Consider the following 21,360-nt stretch of genomic DNA (forward strand, 5'->3'; position numbering starts at 1 on the left):
CTTTAATAAACTGAATACTCTGCCTTTTTGATTAGAGTGTTTAATCCATTCATATTCCTTATAATTATTGGTGAAATTGAATTTATGTTTGTTATCTCACAAACTATATTCTAAATTGTTTATACTTTTATGTTTCCTTATTTCAGCACTTCTGAACTCTTTTGTTTTGCAGTATTTTACTTAGATATTTAATTCCTAATTTGTTAAATAAACTCACACACACATACATACACCCTGGCACACAGCTCCCACACCAGTTGTTGATTTTGCTCATCCTATTTGATATTGGTGTGGGTTTTGTTGCTTTTATTTGTTTTCTCAGTAACTTTTCTGGAGTAATTCTGGAAAATCTGTCTTTCCTGCAGTGTGTGGTTCTATAGTTTAAATGTTGAATATGCTCAAAATGTCCAAGTGTCCAAACAGCACAAACACTGCCATTTTATATAGTTCATACAGTTTTACTTGAATAAAGATTTTTCACATTATTTTTAAAATTTGACTAATTCCAAGAATTCTGGAAAATGAGATTTTCAAATGTGTACCAATGTTTTTTCTTGATTTTATGTAGGGATGCATTCATGGAAGTCTTTGTCACACAATTCCAGAAGTCCCTCATGTGTCTTTTTCTTGATCAAAAACGTAAGAATTAATTAGTGTTATGGTTTAGATATGAGGTATCCTCCAAAAGCACACATGTAAGACAATGCAAAAAAAGACTAGAGGTGAAATGATTAGGTTATCAGAGCCTAAACCTAATGTGCATGTTAATTCACTGGGACTAAGAAAGGTGTGGTTATTAAAGACATTATAGCCATTTAGTTAATGCTAAATACTTTCCCCAGAAACATAAAGGAAATAAGATTTGAGAGCATCTCAGGAATTGGAAACATCACACCTATATCAGGCTATGGGTGCAAAAGTACAAAGTTCTTTGAGAATAAAACATGGAAGCACCCTGTTTGCACAGGGAGGCGGAGGGAACTAGAAAGTTTTCACCATGCTCAGCCACCCAGGAACTCAGAGGCTGCTGCAGCCAGAGTCCCAGGTGTTTTCAATTAGACCATTATAATTATACATGATTTTTGGATTCATTATGACAAAATCATACAGGAAAAGAATTTGATTTCAATCCCCATTTCCCCCTCTTTTCCTTTCCTCCTCCCTATTCCTATTCTCCCTTCTCTACCAATCTTCATTGCACTCCTTTATTTATTTGTGATTGGTTTTCCTACATATGCATAAAGGTGAAATTTCCTTTGGTACATTTACATAGGTATATAAAAGGATTTTGTTAAAATTATTCCATGTCTCTTTCCCATCTCTCTCATTCTGGATTTTAACCCAAGTTCCTACCATGGAACATTAATATTACCACCACAGTAATATGAAGATTAATTATTTCAACCTAAAATTTTCTCTTTGTATTTAATAGTGAAATATTTTGATTTCTCCTAGACATTTTCCTACTGGGAAAAACTCTTGTGGCATTAAGATTAAGAAATGAGAAGATGAAATCAACCTGTAAAGAAACTTTGCTAACCAGTTTTAAATTGATTTTGAAAGAATGCTGTAACAAAAGAAAAATCCTAACAAATTCTGCTTAACAATTTCTGCTCATTGCCGTTTGAATTTCATTTATTTATGTGTATAAAATATGCATAGAAGATTTCTCCTTAGTTGTTCAAATACCAATACCAGACACAAAGTCATGATGCTTTGTAACAAGACATAAATATTAGTAGGGATTTTTTCCATCCGTATAAAGTATGTTTGCAAATTTGGAAAAACTTATAGAGTATTTATTCATTCTTATTATTATATTAAACATAATTACATTGTTCAAAACAATGTGAAAAATTTTATTTAATGCTTGTATATAAAGCAGATAACTCCACCACTCTATTCTCACAAAACCTATTCATCATCAAATCCAGAATCTCTGGGAACGTCTGCTTCTCTCAAGGTTTATGTCAAATGCATTGTTGACCTTTGCACAAATGTACTTTAAGCTTACTGTGTGTGAACTCATTTTTTAAAAAAATATTCAGTCTACTTGAGTTCTATAGAAGATATACTTGGACATATGACATATCCTCAGTTACATGTTGACCTTTCTAAATTATTAAGAAGATAGCAGAAAATTGTGCTTTTGAAAAACAAAAATTATCTCATAATTTCTTTTTTCTCCCTTCAACCTCATTCCTGATAAAGCCTTTTGCATTGTAGAGAATTATTTTTTTAATTTATCAAAGATATTCCCTTATTCAATTCAGGCTGCCATAACAAAATATCATACAATGGGCAAATTAAAAGATTGTAATTAATTTCACCACTGTTCTGGAAGCCAGAAGCCCAAGATCAAGTTTGGTCTAATTTGGTTACTAGTCGGACATGTCTTTTTACCTTTTAAGCAGGTTTCATCTTTCTGTGTCCTCATACATCCTTTTTGTAGGGAGACAGAAAGGAGGAGATAGACGAAGAGAGAGGGAGAAAGCACACTCTGTGTATCTCTTCTCCTAAGGTCACTAATCCATCATTCAACCCCCATTCCCATGACCTCTTCTAGTCCTGATTACCTCCCAAAAGCACCATCTTCAAATACCATCATATTGGGGGTTAGTGTTCAAAATATGAATGGGGGAATAATGCACTCATAGCTAGTGTATTCTTTTCTGGTAACTATTAAAAGCATATACTTTTCTTGCTATGGCCTCAGTTGCTTAAGAAAATAATCTTAAAGAGCACTCTTTAGACGAGATAAAAAGGAATTAAGTAATAATTTATATAAATAATGAGCATTTCTAAAAGGAAATTAATTAGTACATTATGTTTTAAAATACTCTGGAATAGGGTCTTGGGAATTGGCTACTCAGTATTTTGAAAAACACGTTGTAAGAATATTCACAGTGCAATTCTTTTCTCTTGTTCAAAGATAAATTCAAACCCTGTCACTAAACAACAACACCAGTATAAAACAAGAATCATTTAACAAATAGCATTCCCAAAATGGGAGTACTAGGGCAGTAAGGTGATGCTACCTGCAAATCTGTGATATGCAATTCCTCAAAACCACAGAACAAGTTTAATTCATGTCTAGTCTATCATGGGAAATAGGCTGTAATTTTTATGAGGATTACATCAGTCTTCCTTTGGGATATAGTCACTAACAAAATCCTTTAGGTCGATGCTGCCCAAACACCTGCTGAGATGAAATAGGAACGCCTTCTACCCAAGTAAGTGTGAAAAATATACTTCAAAATTGGGATCAAAATGAACATTTTAAAACTGAAGTAGATAAAATACAATAGATTTTAGATTAAAATATTTTATCCAGGAGCAGTGGCACACACCTGTAATCTCAGCTGCTCAAGAGGCTGAGGCAGGAGGATCCCAAGTTCAAAGGCAGCCTCAGCAAAGGCAAGGTGCTAAGCCTCATCGGGACCCTAAATAAAATATAAAATAGGGCTGGGGATGTGGCTCAGTGGTTGATTATCCCTGGGTTCAATTCCCTGTTAAAAAAAATTAAGTTACTCTTTCTGAAATAAAGCTAAATAATATTTCTTCTACTTTTGATAAGTTATATATTTATGCATTATTATATAAAATATATGTCCTTTTAGTTTTAATTGGAAAAATATTTCAGAATTCCAATATATAATGTATTAGATGATTTAGAAAATTAGTAATTTAATCAACTAGTTTGAAATCTATGTTAAAACTGTCCTCACTTTTACAAAAGTTAGACACTTTGCCTAAGATGAGAAGAGAGTGTACCCAAACCAAATTGTTAATATCTCACTTTGATATAAATAAAGATATCATTGATATTATTTATGAACAAGAGGCATTAGGTATTGAAATGTTTATGCAAAAAAGAATCTAATATTTTCCATTACCAAACATCTAGAAGGGGCTGCAGTAAGAAATGATTGAAAAAGTCATGATTTCCACTTGTGAGCCTACAATCTGTCAAAAGAAGAGATATGCAAACAGCTGCCTGCCATTTGTGTGAGATTAATTGTAAATAAGTTTGCATAAAATGTTTTCATAGCACAAAGATGAAAGGCGGTAACCAAGCCTGGGGATGGAAAAATCAAAGAAGCCTAGAAAGATAAAGTGCATTTTTTAATAGGAAAGAGAATATATGAGAACAGGTAACACTGTATACTACTGGAGAACTTCACAAAAATTGTCTTCATTAAATTCCTGTGTATTAGTTTTGACAGAAGGGTAGAGATGTGGCTGGAATTAACATGGGCAATATTGCAAAAGGTCATATGAAATGCCTTTTCGAGTATAATGCATACTCTACCTTTGAGACAAAACAAAGTACAAACTGAATTTCAAATAGGTGTTAAACAGTGTGGTCTTACCAGGTTATCTCCAGACATGGAAAACGAAATTTCAGTAAATTAGCTTCCTAATTACAACCATGCACCATATAACAATGTTAAAATCAACAGTGGACCACATGTATAATGGTGGCCCCATAAGTTTATAACACCTCATGATGTTGCAGCCATTTTAGGTTGTGCAAATACTCTGAGATTGGCACACAATAACAAATTTGCTTTCTGGTGCATTCTCAGAGTGTATCAGGGTTATTAATCAACTTGTGGCTATACTGAAAAGAGGACTTACAAATTTGTAGAAACACAAAATAGGCTAGCAAAATCTTTTACCACCTATTTATCTCAGGTAATAGTAAGCAACAGCATTGATCTTTGATCAGCCTAGTATGAGTGGTTGTCTTCATTACAGAAAGTGGTAGATACATATATGCATACATACTAAAAAAAGTGATATTCATGTCTGCACTAGATGAATATTTAACTTCTTTCTTCCAAATAGATCTAATAGCATGAGGCAACCCAGAGGGAAACTTATTTACTTACTAGTAAAGAAGGAGCTTACCTCTATTTAATGTAGAACCAAGAACATTTTAAATCTTTGTCAAACTACCTTTGCATTTCATTGCCATTATTAAAGCTCAAGCTTCATATTTTTTAATGCTATGCCACATTGCTTCTCTATAAAGAAGAGAAAACATTATGATAAAAATAAAACATCATGGGCTATTGTGTAAGACTGTACCTGATGGAAGGAAAGCCTGTTGGTGTCGAGTCAGGATAGATGACCAATCTAATTCAGGAAGTATTTTCTGAGGATCTACTGCCACAAGTTCTAGAAATAGAAAAGAACTTTCATATGCTTTTCTCCAAAGATAATTATGTTTCTTAAGATTTCGATTCAGTGGTAAAAGATGCTTGGTTTTAAAACATAAATCCTGGTGTATGTATATGCATATGTATGTAGACATACCTGCATGCATTTATTTAGAAGCATATGTGCACGCTCAAAGATAAATTCACACATTCTATATCTCACAGACACATGAATTTTCTTAACAGGAATATAGTATAAAATGATTTGTGCAAGTACTAAGTCTGAAAAAAAAGTGACACTATAAAAATGACTAAAAAATAACTAAAGAAATTGTGCTGAGGAGCTGAGGGTATTTTTTGCTGCTAGGAGGTGGTTGTAGAGAAGTTGTATATGTTTGCAGTTCTGAAGCTGGTGGCAAACTTGAAAGACTTGGGGAGGGAAAGGAGTGAGTGCTAAATTATTTCTAAGAAACATTATTGAAAAGTGAAAACAGGGAGTATTTTAATAGCATACAATATGTTTTTATAAAAGAAAATAATGCATTCTGGTAATTCTTCTGGATTTCTGTAATTAGATAGATAGATACAAGATAAACATCTTTTAGATATTTTTGTATGTTCTATGACAGTTTATAACACATGTTTCTTGGATCAAGATGCCTCTAGTCAAGACAAGAGTTTCAATTTGCGCAGTTCTAGGCACTAATGCATAATTGCCTATTCCTTTTTTAAAATAATGTTTGTTAAAAATGAAGATGCATTTTTGTTTTTTCGCATGCAAATTATAATATAGGATACTCAAGACGTATGGGTCCATCTTTTTCTCCATGTAAATGTTGCTGTCATTTGGTATAAACAAATCTATGTGTGTGGTTGGCAAGATGGAATGTAGCTCATTTATTTAATATGAACCAAAAATGAATTAGTATTCTATTTTAAAGTGACTGCTTTCCATGAAGTACGTACTTAATAAACATTAGAGCCAATAAATACAAACTCTACTATCTGAAACCCTTTTGAGATAACCAAAAAATATGCTTCATGACCCATTAGTCAAAATTAGATAGGAAATACAAGTTATTTTGTTTGTGTAATATTTATACCAACTCTCTTTTTTGTGCTTGTAAAGCAGTATATATGTTTTATTCAAAATTGCTTTTAATTTTTTATGCAGTGGTAGGGGTATATAAGATATTACATTTAGGAATTGGGTACCAAGAAACCATATGTGTGTGTGTGTGTGTGTGTGTGTGTGTGTGTGTATTTATCATGCACTCCTAAACTAAACTTTATGTTGATATTTGTTTTCCAACTATAAACAGAACAAAGTAAAATGTGAAGATATTCCTTTTAAAACAATATGCTAAGGGTGCAATTCTTTGATAGAATCTTGCCCTAAATATTAGAAATCAGAAAGAATTAATAGTGGGGGGAAAAGGAGTACAGCAGAGGTAAAAGGCATGAACCATCATCTGTTCAACAGGATCAGACACAGTTAGCAAGAAAAAAAGGAAGGAGAAACAAATGTGTTAGATGATCTTTAGTCCAAAGAATTCTCTGTTGGGCAACTGGGCATTTTGGGTTTTTGCCTTTTATTTCTAATTGTTTTTTCAAAGAATTTGTTAAGTAAAAAGAAGGATGATGGCAGCTAACTATATCAAAACTCAGTTATCAGTTGGGTTATTCCAGTATCATTAGTCTTTTGTGGTTGCCTGTGATGTGTTGTGTGGTGACCCTGAAAAGTTACATACACACACACACACACACACACACACACACACACACATATATATATATCTTATATATGTATAATATTTATATAATTTATTTGTTCTAATCAGTTATATGTGACAGCAGAATGCTCTTTGATTCATTGTACATTAATAGAACACAATTTTTCACTTCTCTGTTTGTACACAAAATAGGATCAGACCATTTGTGTAATCTTACATGCACCTACGGTAATGACGTCTATCTCATTCCACTATCTTTCCTATCCCCATGCCCCTCTCTTCCTCTCCCTCCTCTCTGCCCAATATTTGGTGCAAGATTTTATCAAAGAACTACATTATTAGCTTGAGTTTTAGAGTCCCAGATTACAGAACAAAACTGCAAACACAACCCAAACTAAAAACAGTCACAAGTCAATTTTATAGATTCTTTATTAAAGTCATAGCATTGTTACAGTTAGTGGGGGCTAACATATGTAGCAGGAAATTTATTATACTTTTGATGGGGACAGATTTTGGTCATGTGAATAATCCCATAGCCATGGAACTTCCTACAGTGATAACAGACATCTCAAAATGCAATGAAATCAATGCCCATGGTATACTGTTTGTTTTTTTTTTTCTCTTTCCCTCTGTCCTGCCTTCTCTCTCTCTCTCTCTCTCTCTCTCTCTCTCTCTCTCTCTCTCTCTCTCTCTCTCTCTCTCTCTTCTCTCTCTCTCTCTCTCTCTCCTATTTTAAAAGATTAAACTGTGAGGTTTTTAGAGTTTTACAAGAGACTATTAGTGAAAAACAACCTGATATATTCAAGTTACTAAGGCCCTACTCTTTCCCCCTAATCTTTCTCTTTTTTTTCCTTTTTTTTATTAGTTGTTCAAAACATTACAAAGCTCTTAACATGTCATATTTCATACATTTGATTCAAGTGGCTTATGAACTCCCATTTTTACCCAGTATACAGATTGCAGAATCACATCAGTTACACATCCACGTTTTTACGTACTGCCATACTAGTGTCTGTTGTATTCTGCTGCCCTTCCTATCCTCTACTATCCCCCCTCCCTTCCCCTACCATCTTCTCTCTCTACCCCATCTACTGTAATTCATTTCTCTCCCTTTTTTTCCCTTTCCCCTCACTTCCTCTTATATGTAATTTTGTATAACAATGAGGGTCTCCTTCCATTTCCATGCAATTTCCCTTCTCTCTCCATTTTCCCCCTAATCTTTCATCAGGGGCCAAGGGAAGCTAAAGTTTAGATCACTCTATTCTCCACAAGAACTTTGATTCACTGTTAAATTCTGTCTAATGAACATGACGTTGCCATTCCATGGCCATCAGCATGCTATATGTGGGACAATGCAGAATCCACCTTGTATAAAGGGAAATTGTTCTTTCTTTTTAGTTACCCCAGTTAAATAGACTCATGAAAAATCACATGCACAAGAGACCTGTGAAATCAGTAATAGTAAGAATTACTAGGGTGCCATGGGAAGGCAGGTTAAGGAAATAACTATTTTGCTTAAGTACATACTTATTCATGTATTACAACATGTCATGTTTATGATAAGAGCAAACCAAAGAGAGAGAAAGAGAAAGAGAAGGAGCAGGAGAGGAGAAGAAGGAAGAGAGATTCCCTCAATGGCAGAAGTAAAGTTATAACTATTTGCCATGTTACCAATCAGATTGTATATACTTCCTGTCTTCGAGGTAAAAATCTAAATGAGAGGTACATGCTGCTTTAATGTGTGATAAATTTCTGATATATCATTAATACGTGGTAAAAAAACAAATTATGAAATAAACTGTGGTTCTGAAGTTAAGGTATTATAATTAATAAAATTTCATAATTACAAAGTTTAAAAATATACTAATGAAATAAAATTAATGTAAAAATGATTTTAATATATGAGGTTTTTTGTTATTGTTTGTTTATCTTTTGGTACTGGGGATTGAACTCAGGGGCACTCAAACACTGAGCAACATCCCCAGTCCTGTTTTGTATTTTATTTAGAGACAGAGTCTCACCAAATTACTTAATTCCTGAGGCTGGCTTTGAACTTGCAATCCTCCTGCCTCAGCCCTCTGAGCCTCTTGGATTACAGGCATGTGCCACTGCACCTGCACTAATATATATGTTTAAGTAAATACTAAAGATATGACAGGACCCATACAAATTGATGTAAATCCATTAGAAAGCATAGATACCTTTTTTATTTTAGTAAAGCAAAATATATTTAAGGCATATGGATGTTCATTGCTTTTGACCTGTAAGTTGATACTTCCCATACAAAGATGTCTTTGCAACTCTATATCAGGAAACATGTTAAGAAACAATGTTGGTCGTGTGTTGGTGGAATAAATTTACATGGAAAATTACTCCAAATATTTATAGGTCTTTGTCTATATTGGTATTACACCCATTTCCTCCCTTCTTATTGTCTTTATCTCCTATGTGTACATTATTCCTGCCTTCTATGGATTCCCTTAGCTGAGTGAAGATAACTACATTGAGAATGTAATGATAAGGTTTAGAGTCTCCTGAGTCTACAAGCATGAGTTTGAACTCCACCTGTTTGAATTCAGTTTCTTAAAGGATTAGATAATTCAATCATTTTTATAATGAGGTTATTTTTTGTGTCTTTCATGTTAACCTTCTGCAATATTATGAAGATGCATAGAAAGCTATAGTGAGCACTTTGTGGTAAGAAATGTAATCAGAATAAAAAAAAAAAAAAAACAGAGAATTCCAATATGTCAGCATAGGACACGGGTGCCATGGCTTAAGTGACACCCCTAGAATAGATTTATTTCTTTATAATTCTAATATCAACATTTCTTAACAAAATAATATCTTTAAATATTTGAAAAATTAATGTCAAATTGTAAGTAAGACAATGCAAAGAACTTTAAATAAAGAATGAGTCACTGCAGACTGACTCCCAACCTTCAACTCTTGAACTTGTAAATACAATTTGGAGGATTGTATTCATATAATTGTAAATTCAATTAATATTGTGTTTCTCACAAAACATCTCCTTTTGATCTTCATTCCACCGTCAGTCTTCAAGCATACTAATGATTTTAATATTAATATACTATCATATTTGCATTTAAATAATTTTTAGAATATTAAATAAATATAGAAATATTAAACTTGATTAGACTCTCCATCTTCTTCATCCACATGTTCCAAAGACACATGGCTCAGAAAAATTGCACCCAAGTGACAGAATTCATTCTTGTGGGCCTCACGGATCGCCAGGAGCTGAAGATGCCCCTCTTTGTGATGTTCTTATCCATCTATCTTTTCACTGCAGTAGGCAACCTGGGTTTGATCATGGTCATTAGAACAGATTCAAGACTCAACACACCGATGTACTTCTTCCTTAGCAACCTGGCTTTTGTTGATTTCTGTTACTCTTCTGTCATCACACCCAAAATGCTTGGGAATTTCTTGTACCAGCAAAATGTTATATCCTTCAGTGCATGTGCTGCACAGTTAGGCTGCTTCCTGGCCTTCATGACGGCTGAGTGCTTGTTACTGGCTTCCATGGCTTATGACAGATACGTGGCCATATGTAGCCCTCTGCTCTATATGGTGGTCATGTCCCCAGGAGTCTGCGTTCAACTTGTAGCTGTCCCCTATAGCTACAGCTTCCTGGTTGCACTCTTCCATGCAGTCCTTACCTTCCGCCTGTGCTACTGCCACTCCAACACTATCAACCATTTCTACTGTGATGACATGCCCCTCCTCAGGCTCACTTGCTCCGACACCCACTCCAAACAGCTGTGGATCTTTGTCTGTGCTGGTGTCATGTTTATTTCCTCCCTTCTGACTGTCTTCGTCTCCTACACGTACATTATTTCTGCCATCCTGAGGATGCGTTCAGCTGAGGGAAGACGCAAAGCTTTCTCCACGTGTGGCTCCCACGTGCTGGCAGTGACCATATTCTATGGGACCCTGTTCTTCATGTACCTACAGCCCAGCTCTAACCATTCCCTTGACACAGATAAAATGGCCTCCGTCTTCTACACAGTGATCATCCCCATGTTGAACCCCTTGATCTACAGCCTCAGGAACAAGGAGGTCAAAGAGGCTCTGAAGACAATCCTCAAGAGAAAAATGGCTTTTATGTTTATGAAATTCAGAAAGTGATTTGAATAAATAAAAGTGAACTTTTTAGTGTGTTTCTGTTTGCTTTTTTATAACTTTTTTTTGGCACTGAAAATCTATCGGCATGATTGTTTCTTAATATGTAATTTATGTACATCTGTTCAATTTTTTATTTGTTTTAATTAGTTATGCATGGCAGTATAATGCATTTATACACTTTAATATATCATACATAGATGGGATATAATTTTTGTTCACTCTGTAACAAAATTCCTATAAATTTTCACATAGACTGTGACTTTAGGTATAAAAAGAACTGTAAGAATTTATATACTTTCTCTCATTTTGCAAATGGAAAATGTATGAACAATAGTTTTCTGGTCCATAATAATTTGTGCCAATTTTCCAATGAAAAATACATAAAAACTGTCAGTATACACCTAACTATAGTCATAGCATAGACAAAAGTTCAGAATTCCCTTCTATACCAATCCTCAGTTTTAAATTCTAAGACTGCATTACAATTTTCCATATGAAAATCAAAGTTTCCTAGTGTGATACATTTCTTAGGGCCCTAATTTTTTGAAACCATACATGACAATATAAAACTGCCATTTAATTTGCATCTGCCAACTTGTCCATTCTACTCTTACCTTACCACTGATCAAACATGACATTTTACCATCCTGGAATTCTTTAATTGAGATGATTTCTTATGCCTAGAGACCACATTATGTTTCTTTGTCCAGAATATGTAAAAAGATATAATTCAGAGATAGAATTATACTTCAGTCTACCCCTGAATTACATTTCAGGGGGAGGGATAATCAAATTCTAAGCAAATATGCTCACAATTGATTGACACAAAGCTTTTATGTTTATAGATCATTTTGTTCATAAACCATTTACCAGTACTTGGGATTACAAGTAGTTCTACTAGGAAAATTATGTCTGGGTGACCTGGTCATTATTTATTAGAGCGTATATTACAACACAATGTCCAGTTGGCAAGACAGCCCTATGCAAAGAGATGATGCCTACTAGTCAAAGATGGTGCTTAGATTCCAAACATAGCACTGTAGTACATATATGTTATACTGGATGAGTCAACTTTCACATCAGTTAAATGAGAACACTGTTACTCAATCTAATCTTTTTGAGAATTAAGCAACATCAAAAGTTTATGATGTGAGTTTGTACATTATCTCCCTTTTTTCTATGAGCCAGAAGTTCTGGATTCTAATCCCAACATAATTAATTATAATTCACATGACCTAGAATAAGCAATTTACAAAAAGGATGACACTACACAGCAACTGATAACCATATATATCTGTTCTCTCTCTTTGATACATATATAATATCATGATTTGACCATTTTGGGGGGGGTATTGAACTCAGGGGTACTCTAACACTGAGTCACATCCCCAACCCTATTTTGTATTTTGTTTATAGACAGGGTCTCACTGAGTTGCTTAGCATCTCACAGTTGCTGCGGCTGGCTTTGAACTTGTGATCCTCCTACCTCAGCTTCCCAAGTCGCTGAGAATACAGGCGTGTGCCACCGCACCTGGTTTGATTTGACCATTTTCAATCACACAGAAGAGTTCTCAGTTTGTGAGTCATGCTTATCTCTTTATTTTTGGTGTCAAATTCTTGCACCAATATGGGCACCAAAGAGGCACAAATATAGAGAGAGAAGAGGGAAAATGAAGATACCAATATTCATAAATATGGACTGCATTGCAAAATAAAAATATGCATACAAAATCAAAATCAAGCTTATCAAAGCAGAGTATAGCATAAAATATAGAACATGACTAAAATTGAATCCAAAAACAGAAAGGAAAAGGGAGGAGGCAAGGAAGGGGGGAGGAAGAGATAGATCAACAACCTCATAGATATAATTGCTATGAACCATGTAAATCAGAGTCACAATCCTATGCAAGTCATTTCTGTCTATAGGATAAGCTCAAGCCCTATGCCAATAAATCTTAGAGCTGCTATGCATGTCCATTTTCGAGGCATAGAGATTCAGACAACACCCAGCTCAGGCTGGGCAGCTCAGGTGTCCTGATAACATGGTAGCTAGCCTGGGGTGAACTGTTCAGTTTCTCCGAGGATCTAATAAAGTCAGAAACTTTATTCTCAAAAGACAAATAATTATCCAGTGAAGAAATTATCTCTTACACCCCAAATCATAAGTCTCTACTGTAATTCCCTTCCGGGATTTACAAAGCTTTATAAACACCCCTACCTTTCATGGAATTTTAGATTTTACTAGAATTGCTGTGTTGTGCTGTGCATGTAGCTTATCCTGCAGGAAATGCTAGTTTGCAGAGCCATCTTTTGCTCTGGATACAGCTTACACTGTGTAGTATTTGAATTAATCAGCAAATGTGTAAGAGCAGCATTAAAATAATAAGGTATAAGGAGACACCCAAGTCAAATGCCATCGTTTGCTCTTCACCTTTAAAGTTTAATTTCAGTATGTCCAAGACCACTAAATCAAATCAGAAGTTTCAAAGAAGTGGTCATCTGAAACTTCTGGGATTATTAAATTGCAGTTGACGTTCACGTTTGTTCCATCTATTTAAGGTTATAATTTCATCTTCACCTGGCCCAATCATGAACTAATATGAGGTATGTTAGTAGTATTTAACCCCGTATCCTAACATTTGATTTTCAAGATTTGAAATCTAGAGTGTGGTTCAGCTTCTCTCCCAGAGTGGATAAAATGAGATAGTTTTTTTTTCTTTGCTTTGCTTTTTCTTTCTTTCTTTTTTTTGTGACTATTGGAATGGAAAGGGTTAGATAAGGGTTTAATTTTATGAGAGAGAATTATATCATATTGCAATGAAGCATGATGTTGTTAATGTATTTATTTGGATGCTGAATTTTTTTCCGATGGATGTGTGTTGGTGCTGGATTGCAAAAGAAGGACTTTCCCTAATCCCTGTTGTCACTTTGACTTCACAACTTCTGCTAGAGTTGAGAATTGATGACTTGCTAAATCCCTTTCCTGATTTAAAGTCTGTCATTGGAAGAAATGTGTTATATCTGGGAGGCACATTAAAAACAAAAGCCGTTGTTCTCACAGAGTAGGGCATATGGACATCCAAAGTGATGACATGAACATTTGATATTTCTGCAGATCTACCACTTGGTGGACACAGCCATCTCTTAAATCTCTCCAAAATCACACCTGTGTGTCAGGTTTGTATTCTTAAAATGAGTTTCTATGATGTTACAGCTTTAGCCTTCTTAATATTTACTGTTCTATTTCTTCCAAAATTACTGTAGGTCTTAACTGTGATTTTTAAATACCTTAAATCTATAATGTTTTAAGTGGCTCTGTTTGTTCTGACTAAACTAAGAAAGAGACACTAAATAGTATAGACACTAAATAGACTACATAAAGCTTCCAATAACAATTGTTTATATGTATAATGTATGTTCTTTTTTAACATGGGGGCACAAATTTTCACTTTATATAAATAGAAATATCATAGTGTAAGACCATTTGAAAACTGCCTAGATTTTGGGTCCTCAAATATAGAACAGCTAAAGAAAGAGAAGAAAAATTTGAAGATGTTGGGGTAGTTAAATAAATTTCAAAGCAAGAGCTCCATAGAAAACTGAATAGTGAATGTGAATGGCAATCCCCAAAATACTGACAGCCAGCAGGGTAAGGAATCACAGATAAGTCTGAGCAATTTCAAACCAAATGACTATTCTGGAAATACAGTGATTTCAGGCATGTGACTAAAAGATGGCAGTAGGCAGTAGAGTTTTTTAAGAACAAAACTGAATTTATGACAATAGTGATGATGATAGTAGTAATTCCTAATATTTTCATTACTATTAAAAATATGGGGAAGGTCTTTATTTCTGAAGCCTCCTGAATCAATAAAACTAATATTAACTAAATGTAAAAAAAAAAAAAACAACGTGAATTGAGCACTTTTTAGGTGTTTGAGTGCATGTTATCAATTTCTACATTATCCAATATTTTGGAACTTGTGAAATTTTAGGTAAAGCACACATGATTTTCATAGACTGTAGGTAAGGGTTTGGGGATAAAGTGTTATCATCTGGGCCGTAAGGGTCTTCTAGAGACTTAATTGCTTTAACCAAACATTGGATGGTTATTCTATCAATTAATGAACAGGGCATCCTTGTCCATCTATAGGGCTTAGGTAAAGATTATCCAAGAAGACAGAAGAAAGAATGGGGCTGGCTGTGTAGCTCAGTGGTAGAGCACTTACTTAGCATATTGGGAGACCCTAAATTTAATTTCTAGCACTCCCCAAAAATGCAGAAATAATGACAATTATATGTCTCTGTTCTGCTTAAAGAAAGAATTTAAATTTTCTCATCTTTCTGGTTACTAGAAAGCAATATGCATAAAATAAACTACAGTCTGTAGTATATTATTATCCCTTTGTCACTGGATACTTAAGGATATAGGATAAAATAAGACTTCTGAATTATCTAAATATATATTATTCATCCTTAAGAAGAAAATTGTAAATATATGTTTGTGCATATGTCTAGGTATGTGCATGTATGTTTTTCAAAATAGTACTTAATTTTTTTTTACTTTTCTCTAAAATTTCTAAATACTGCATATTGATAAAAGTATATTCAGAGCATGTAGATATGCAGGAAGAAGAATATTCTATAAATACCCCCAAACTGTATGGTTAGAGATATACTGTCAATATTTTGGCTTATGAACTTGTATGTTACCATTGAAGTATTTTCTTTATATGGTTAAAAATTTTCTCATATTCTAACTTTCACACATTTTTATTTCCTTTGACTTATGTTTAATGTAGTCTTATCTACACTTGTGTCCGTGTGTGCATGCATGCACGCACACACACACACACACACACACACACACACACACAAAAAAAAAATCAGAAAATCCAAGTGTAATTGAGAGTACATATCACAGTTCTCCTTTGAGTAAATATAGCACACCTTTTTGAGTCTTTCCTATTCTAATACCAATGTGGATTATTTCCTACAGAATTGAGATAACTCAGAAGGTTTGCTCTGGAGGGGTTTACTACATAAACTTCCATATCTGCTAAATGGCCAAACACAATCATTCATCAGTGACTGAGTTCATCCTCCTGGGACTTACAGACGATCCTGAGTTTCAGGTCATTGTTTTTGTGATCCTTCTCATCATCTATTTAGTGAGTATCATAAGTAATCTTGGATTGATTGTTCTAATCCAATTCAGTTCTCAGCTTCAATCACCCATGTACTTTTTCCTCAGCCATCTGGCTTTTGTTGATTTTTGTTATACCTCCTCTGTGACCCCAAATGCCCTGGCTAATTGTTTATGTGAAATTAAAAGCATATCCCTTTATGCCTGTGCTGCTCAAGTGTGTTTCTTTGTAACATTTTCAGTGTGTGAAGTTTTCCTGCTCTCTGCCATGGCCTATGATAGATATGTGGCTATCTGTAATCCCTTGCGCTATATAATTCTCATGCCTAGGAAACTCTGTTTCCAAATAGTTACTAGCATATATATTTATGGATTCATCATGGGACTTATACAGACAGTGAGCACATTCATTTTGTCTTTCTGTGACTCGAACGTGGTCAACCAGTTCTTCTGTGATGATATCCCCTTGATTCCACTGGCTTGTTCTGACACCCAAGTCAAGGAGTTGATGTTGCTGACCATGGCTGGTTTCAACGTGTGCTTCTCTCTGCTCATAGTTCTCGTCTCCTACGTGTTCATTGTGTCTGCAATCCTGAAGAAGCACTCAGCTAAAGGAAGACAGAAGGTGTTTTCTACCTGTGCTTCTCACTTATCTTCAATTACCATGTACTATGGGACGATCATTTTTATGTACTTACAACCCAAATCTAACCATTCCCTGAATACAGACAAATTTGCTTCAGTTTTCTATGTAGTAGTGATCCCCATGCTGAATCCCTTGATTTACAGCTTAAGGAATAAGGAGGTAAAGAATTCTGTAAAGAGGATTATACATAAGGTTCATTGGAGTAGCAATAAATGAGCCAGGCTGTTACTGAAAGAATGAGGAAATCGTTAACACAAGAGTTAGTGAGTCTAGATATGTCTGGGATCACAGAGTGCTGACAACCTGTTAGAAATAGACAAACTTCTTATCTGTGGTTGCTATAACCAGTAACTTAGTTTCCTGGTTTTTCTAGAATGGAGGCTTACTGTATACATTATTTAGACATAAATAGTATGTACATAGTAGGATTTTAATAATTATTTTTTTGTGAATAGATTAACTGTAAGAGACAAGCTCCCTGAGCACCGCTTGACCATAAGAGAATAACAAGTAATGAAGGTTACAAAGATGAGTAATGAAATGATGACTTTATTTCAAATGGATTTGGGGCTCAGAACTTTAGGGTACATGAGCCATAACATGAATCATGCAAAGAGGAGGTAAAATTGTATTTCATAAGTTCTCTGGAAATATAGGAGAAGATCTTTTATTAGAGAATTCTTTTTTGTTTTGTTGTTTAAATAATTCCAGCAGTTTATTAACTGATTTTATTAAAATCTTGTATTTTTTTCACAATTTCAGCAGGTCATGATGGCATAAAAAATGCACTTTGTCATTCAACCGCTATTGTGACATAGTTTTGTTTCATTTCATTCCCCAAGAGTAACTTGTTACATTTTACCTGTTCTGCTTGTTTACAAAATGTTGTATAAAACATACAGTTTGTTACCTCACAGAGTAACTTTCAGACTCATTCCAGATCTATTTTACCATGCCCAAGTTGCTTCAATATCTAAGTTACTGCTTTATTGATAAGCACAAAACTACCACCTTCAAGGTAAATATTTATTCTGTGCTCATCATTTAGAAACTATAAGAAGCACAAAAGTTTTAAACAAAGCTCCCAGTTGGTAATTTGCATATCAACTATTAATATCTGAGTATGTCCAAATCTGATCATCTCTGTGTCCAATGATACTTAAAGTGAGCATACTATTTTTTTTTCAAGTAAAATATTCACTTACAATGTATTTTATGAAGGTGGGATTTAAGAAGTTATGCTATTTTCAAGGTTTTGTTTTCAAGGGTAAGGGTACTTCAACTTTCACTAACAATAAAAACTAAAACTTTCATCAAATGTGTCTATGTCTCATTAGTTTGGTGAACAGATATAAATCCATTACTTCTTGTACTTTGCACAAAAATAATTCTGCCAATAAGTGTGCAAACCCTGTTTGATGAACAAAGAAATCAAGACAGGAGGCATAGATTTTGCATACACAATCATGCACATGCAGCAAGCACACAGTTGCATATGCTTGAGTCAAGATCTGAATTTGGTTTTACCTGATCCCAGAGCTCAATTTCACAATGATTTTATTAAAATTTAAAATATTGATCAAACAAGATGGGCTATGGCTTAAAGTATTCCCTAGATGTCACCCAAAGAGTACATATATTAATAACATTTTATAGTGTTACAATTGCTGTATGGCAGAGAAGGGAAGCCACAAATAGCACATACATCTGCATTCCACCTTGATGTTTATTACACTGTGGAAAAAACACACACACACACACACACACACACACACACACACACATTATCAGGAAGCATTCCCAAGGTCAATCTTTAGTTGTTTACACTTAATGATGCTGAGTTCAGATCATCTCGGAATTTTCCAGCTTTCACGTGGCTTCCAATCTATAGAGCCATATTCCAAGGCACCAACGTAACCTTGGTAATTCTGGTTCCCAATTTTATCCCTAGACAAGTTTCTCTAAGACACTTAACAATTCTAGGACATATTTTTCTAATCCATGAAATGAAACATCTTATACATTTTAAAATTCTACATATAGCTCTGCTCTTTTGATTAAATATTATTTAGTCTTAACCTGGAATCTTCAGTTACTGGCAGAGTTTCAGTTACTAATGTTTTTTGGAGGCTTAAAATTCTAACAGTGAGTGGAAAAGCATAGTGACAGGGAAAGAGAGATTATCCACTACAGGCTGAGCATCAGTGAACATGAAGAGGCGCAGCGTTGTTTGTCCATGTGGCATATTTCTAGACATGGTATACAGAAACCCCAATCTGCAACAGCAGGCCTGGTGGCACAGTAGCCTCCAGATCTAATTGGGTGTTCATCTGCTTTCTCCACCCATGTATCTGCACATGCCCCAACCTCAGCCAGTATTTTGGAAGGTCTAATATTTTATTGTGCTCCATTTATCTTGTGGGATAACCCAGACACTCATCATCATGGATTCTGAGACTTTGCTGCCCAGCCCTTGTAGTGTTACATTTGTAGAAAGCAGCAATTGATAATTATCACTGACTATAAAAATATCATGACATGCTACAATGCATCTGTGAATTCTAATTACATGCATTCTTGACCATGTTATAGGATAGAAACCCAAGCTTCCAGATGGAAGGGTTGATTACCTGTCATGGTTTGGTCATGATGTATCCCCCAAAGACTTATGTGTTGAATGACTGTACAGTACAGTAATATTCACAGGTGAAGCTTTCCGGAAATGATTGGACCAAGGATCCTGATATCATCAGTGGATTAATCCAGTGATAGTTGAATGGACTATCAGGAGGTGGTGACAACTGTACAGAATCAGGTATGGTTGAAGGAAGTAGGTCTCTGGAGGCATGACCTGGAAGGGCATTACTTGCTCCTGTTCCCTTTCTCTTTCTCCCTCCACCCCTCTTCCTTGCTGCCTTACTCGGAACACTGCATAATTTTCCTCCACCATGATATTCTGCCTCACCTTGGGGTCAAGCACTGATCATGCACTGAAGCCTCTGAAACTATGAGCCAACATAGACTTTTTCTCCTCTCAGTTGTTCTAATCAAGTATTTTGGTCACAGTGATGCAAAGTTGACTTAACACATCACCCAACCAAGGAAGTCAGTCCTTTCTTTGTCTTCTGATTCACTGGCAAAGGAACATCATGTATCGAGGTGACAGTCACAGCCTCCAGTGCAGTGGCTCCTCTGTTCCTCCAGAGAAGTGCTTCTCTTTGGGAACTAGACTTTTAACTTGGTAGAGCCAGAGGATGCTGAGACAGAAACCACAGCTTCCTCAAGTGAGTCATTCATGTGATGAAAAGAGGGGTTATTTCTGCTTTTACTCTTGGTTCCTTTCACTCTAGCTAAGGCAAACACAGTAGCATTTATTAGACACAAGTTCAATGTATGCAGCGTATCTTGGATTTCATTTTCCCAACCCAATGAAAAGGAGCAGTCCCCAAGTGATGTCTCAGTTCACCACACATTAGTTCAACTTTTACCATGTAATAATGTACACAGTGATACATGATTCTGACTCATACACCTGTGCTTGTAGCCTCTATTTTTGTGAAAATTGTCCCTTTTCCTGAAGCTACACTGCAGGATGCAATGCCAATAAAGAAGGCATTCTATAGGCCCTCAGATAGGGATGAAGGTCAAGGAATTGCAAGTAGGAAAAGCCAAGTCCTGTTGGGAATGTGTGTTGATGGCCATAAAAGGAAAATATCCCTACCCTATCATGACACAGCTCTGATGAGAGCAGACTACAGCAATTATTGGCAGTGTCACTAAAGTAACAAAGCCATATGAATGACCCAGACATTGACATTACTGTTGGCAAACTGAACCCCGAACAGTGGCATATCTAGCTCAGAATTGGAAACAGAAATCCATCTTGGTAGGTCCATGCATTTGTGGCCACATTCACAGGGAATGACACTTAGAAGAAACCCTGGCTATTAATCACAGGACAAATTCGCTAAAGCTATTTTGTAATCTGTGAGCTAGTGCATTGATGTGTGTTTTCCCCAAAGACAAAGCCAGAAAATTCCAAATCCCATCTATCTTTAATGCCCATAAGGTATATTTATTAAAGAAAAAAGAAATAAAATAGTGATAAGAAGAAAAAATAAATCAAATTAGATGCCCAGAGATAAATTGTGTTAATATTTTGATGCTTCCTTTTTATGTCATATTTCCTCATTTATTCTTGCAACTGAAATAGCCTATGTAGAGTTTGTTGAGATCAACTTACAACTTAAAGCATTTTGAAATAGACTGTGAAAACCACTTTTATTTTTAAAGGTACAATGTATTTTTCTTTTTTTCTTCAAGAAAAGTACGACAGATTTTACTGCTATATTTAAATGTATTGTTTTTTTTTTAGTTTTCTATAATGTCAGGATTCATTTTGACATAACTGTAAAAGTATGAAATATAATTTTCTCTAATTTTTACTCCTGTCCTCCCTCCTGTTACCTACCCTATATGCTACTAATTGTTCTGCTGTTTACTTACAGTTTTATTTCAATT

The 21,360-nt window shown here is 34.9% G+C and overlaps 2 protein-coding genes across 2 annotated transcripts; both read left to right on the forward strand.

Annotated features, from left to right (window-relative positions):
- Positions 1-10,093: 10,093 nt before the first annotated feature.
- On the forward strand, positions 10,094-11,050 carry LOC308638676 (olfactory receptor 8U9; the record flags this gene model as incomplete). Its single annotated transcript, XM_081276336.1, has 1 exon — positions 10,094-11,050. One exon carries the CDS (start codon positions 10,094-10,096, stop codon positions 11,048-11,050), a length of 957 nt encoding a protein of 318 aa, XP_081132462.1.
- A 5,060-nt stretch (positions 11,051-16,110) lies between these two features.
- LOC308638791 (olfactory receptor 5AL1-like) lies at positions 16,111-17,055 on the forward strand (the record flags this gene model as incomplete). The annotated part of the gene is made up of 1 exon (XM_081276582.1): positions 16,111-17,055. The coding sequence occupies one exon, from the start codon at positions 16,111-16,113 to the stop codon at positions 17,053-17,055; it is 945 nt and encodes a 314-aa protein (XP_081132708.1).
- Positions 17,056-21,360: the final 4,305 nt, after the last annotated feature.

This window comes from Spermophilus citellus (genome assembly GCF_964194105.1).
Source record: "Spermophilus citellus genome assembly, chromosome: 2".
NCBI classification, from domain to species: Eukaryota; Metazoa; Chordata; class Mammalia; order Rodentia; family Sciuridae; genus Spermophilus; species Spermophilus citellus.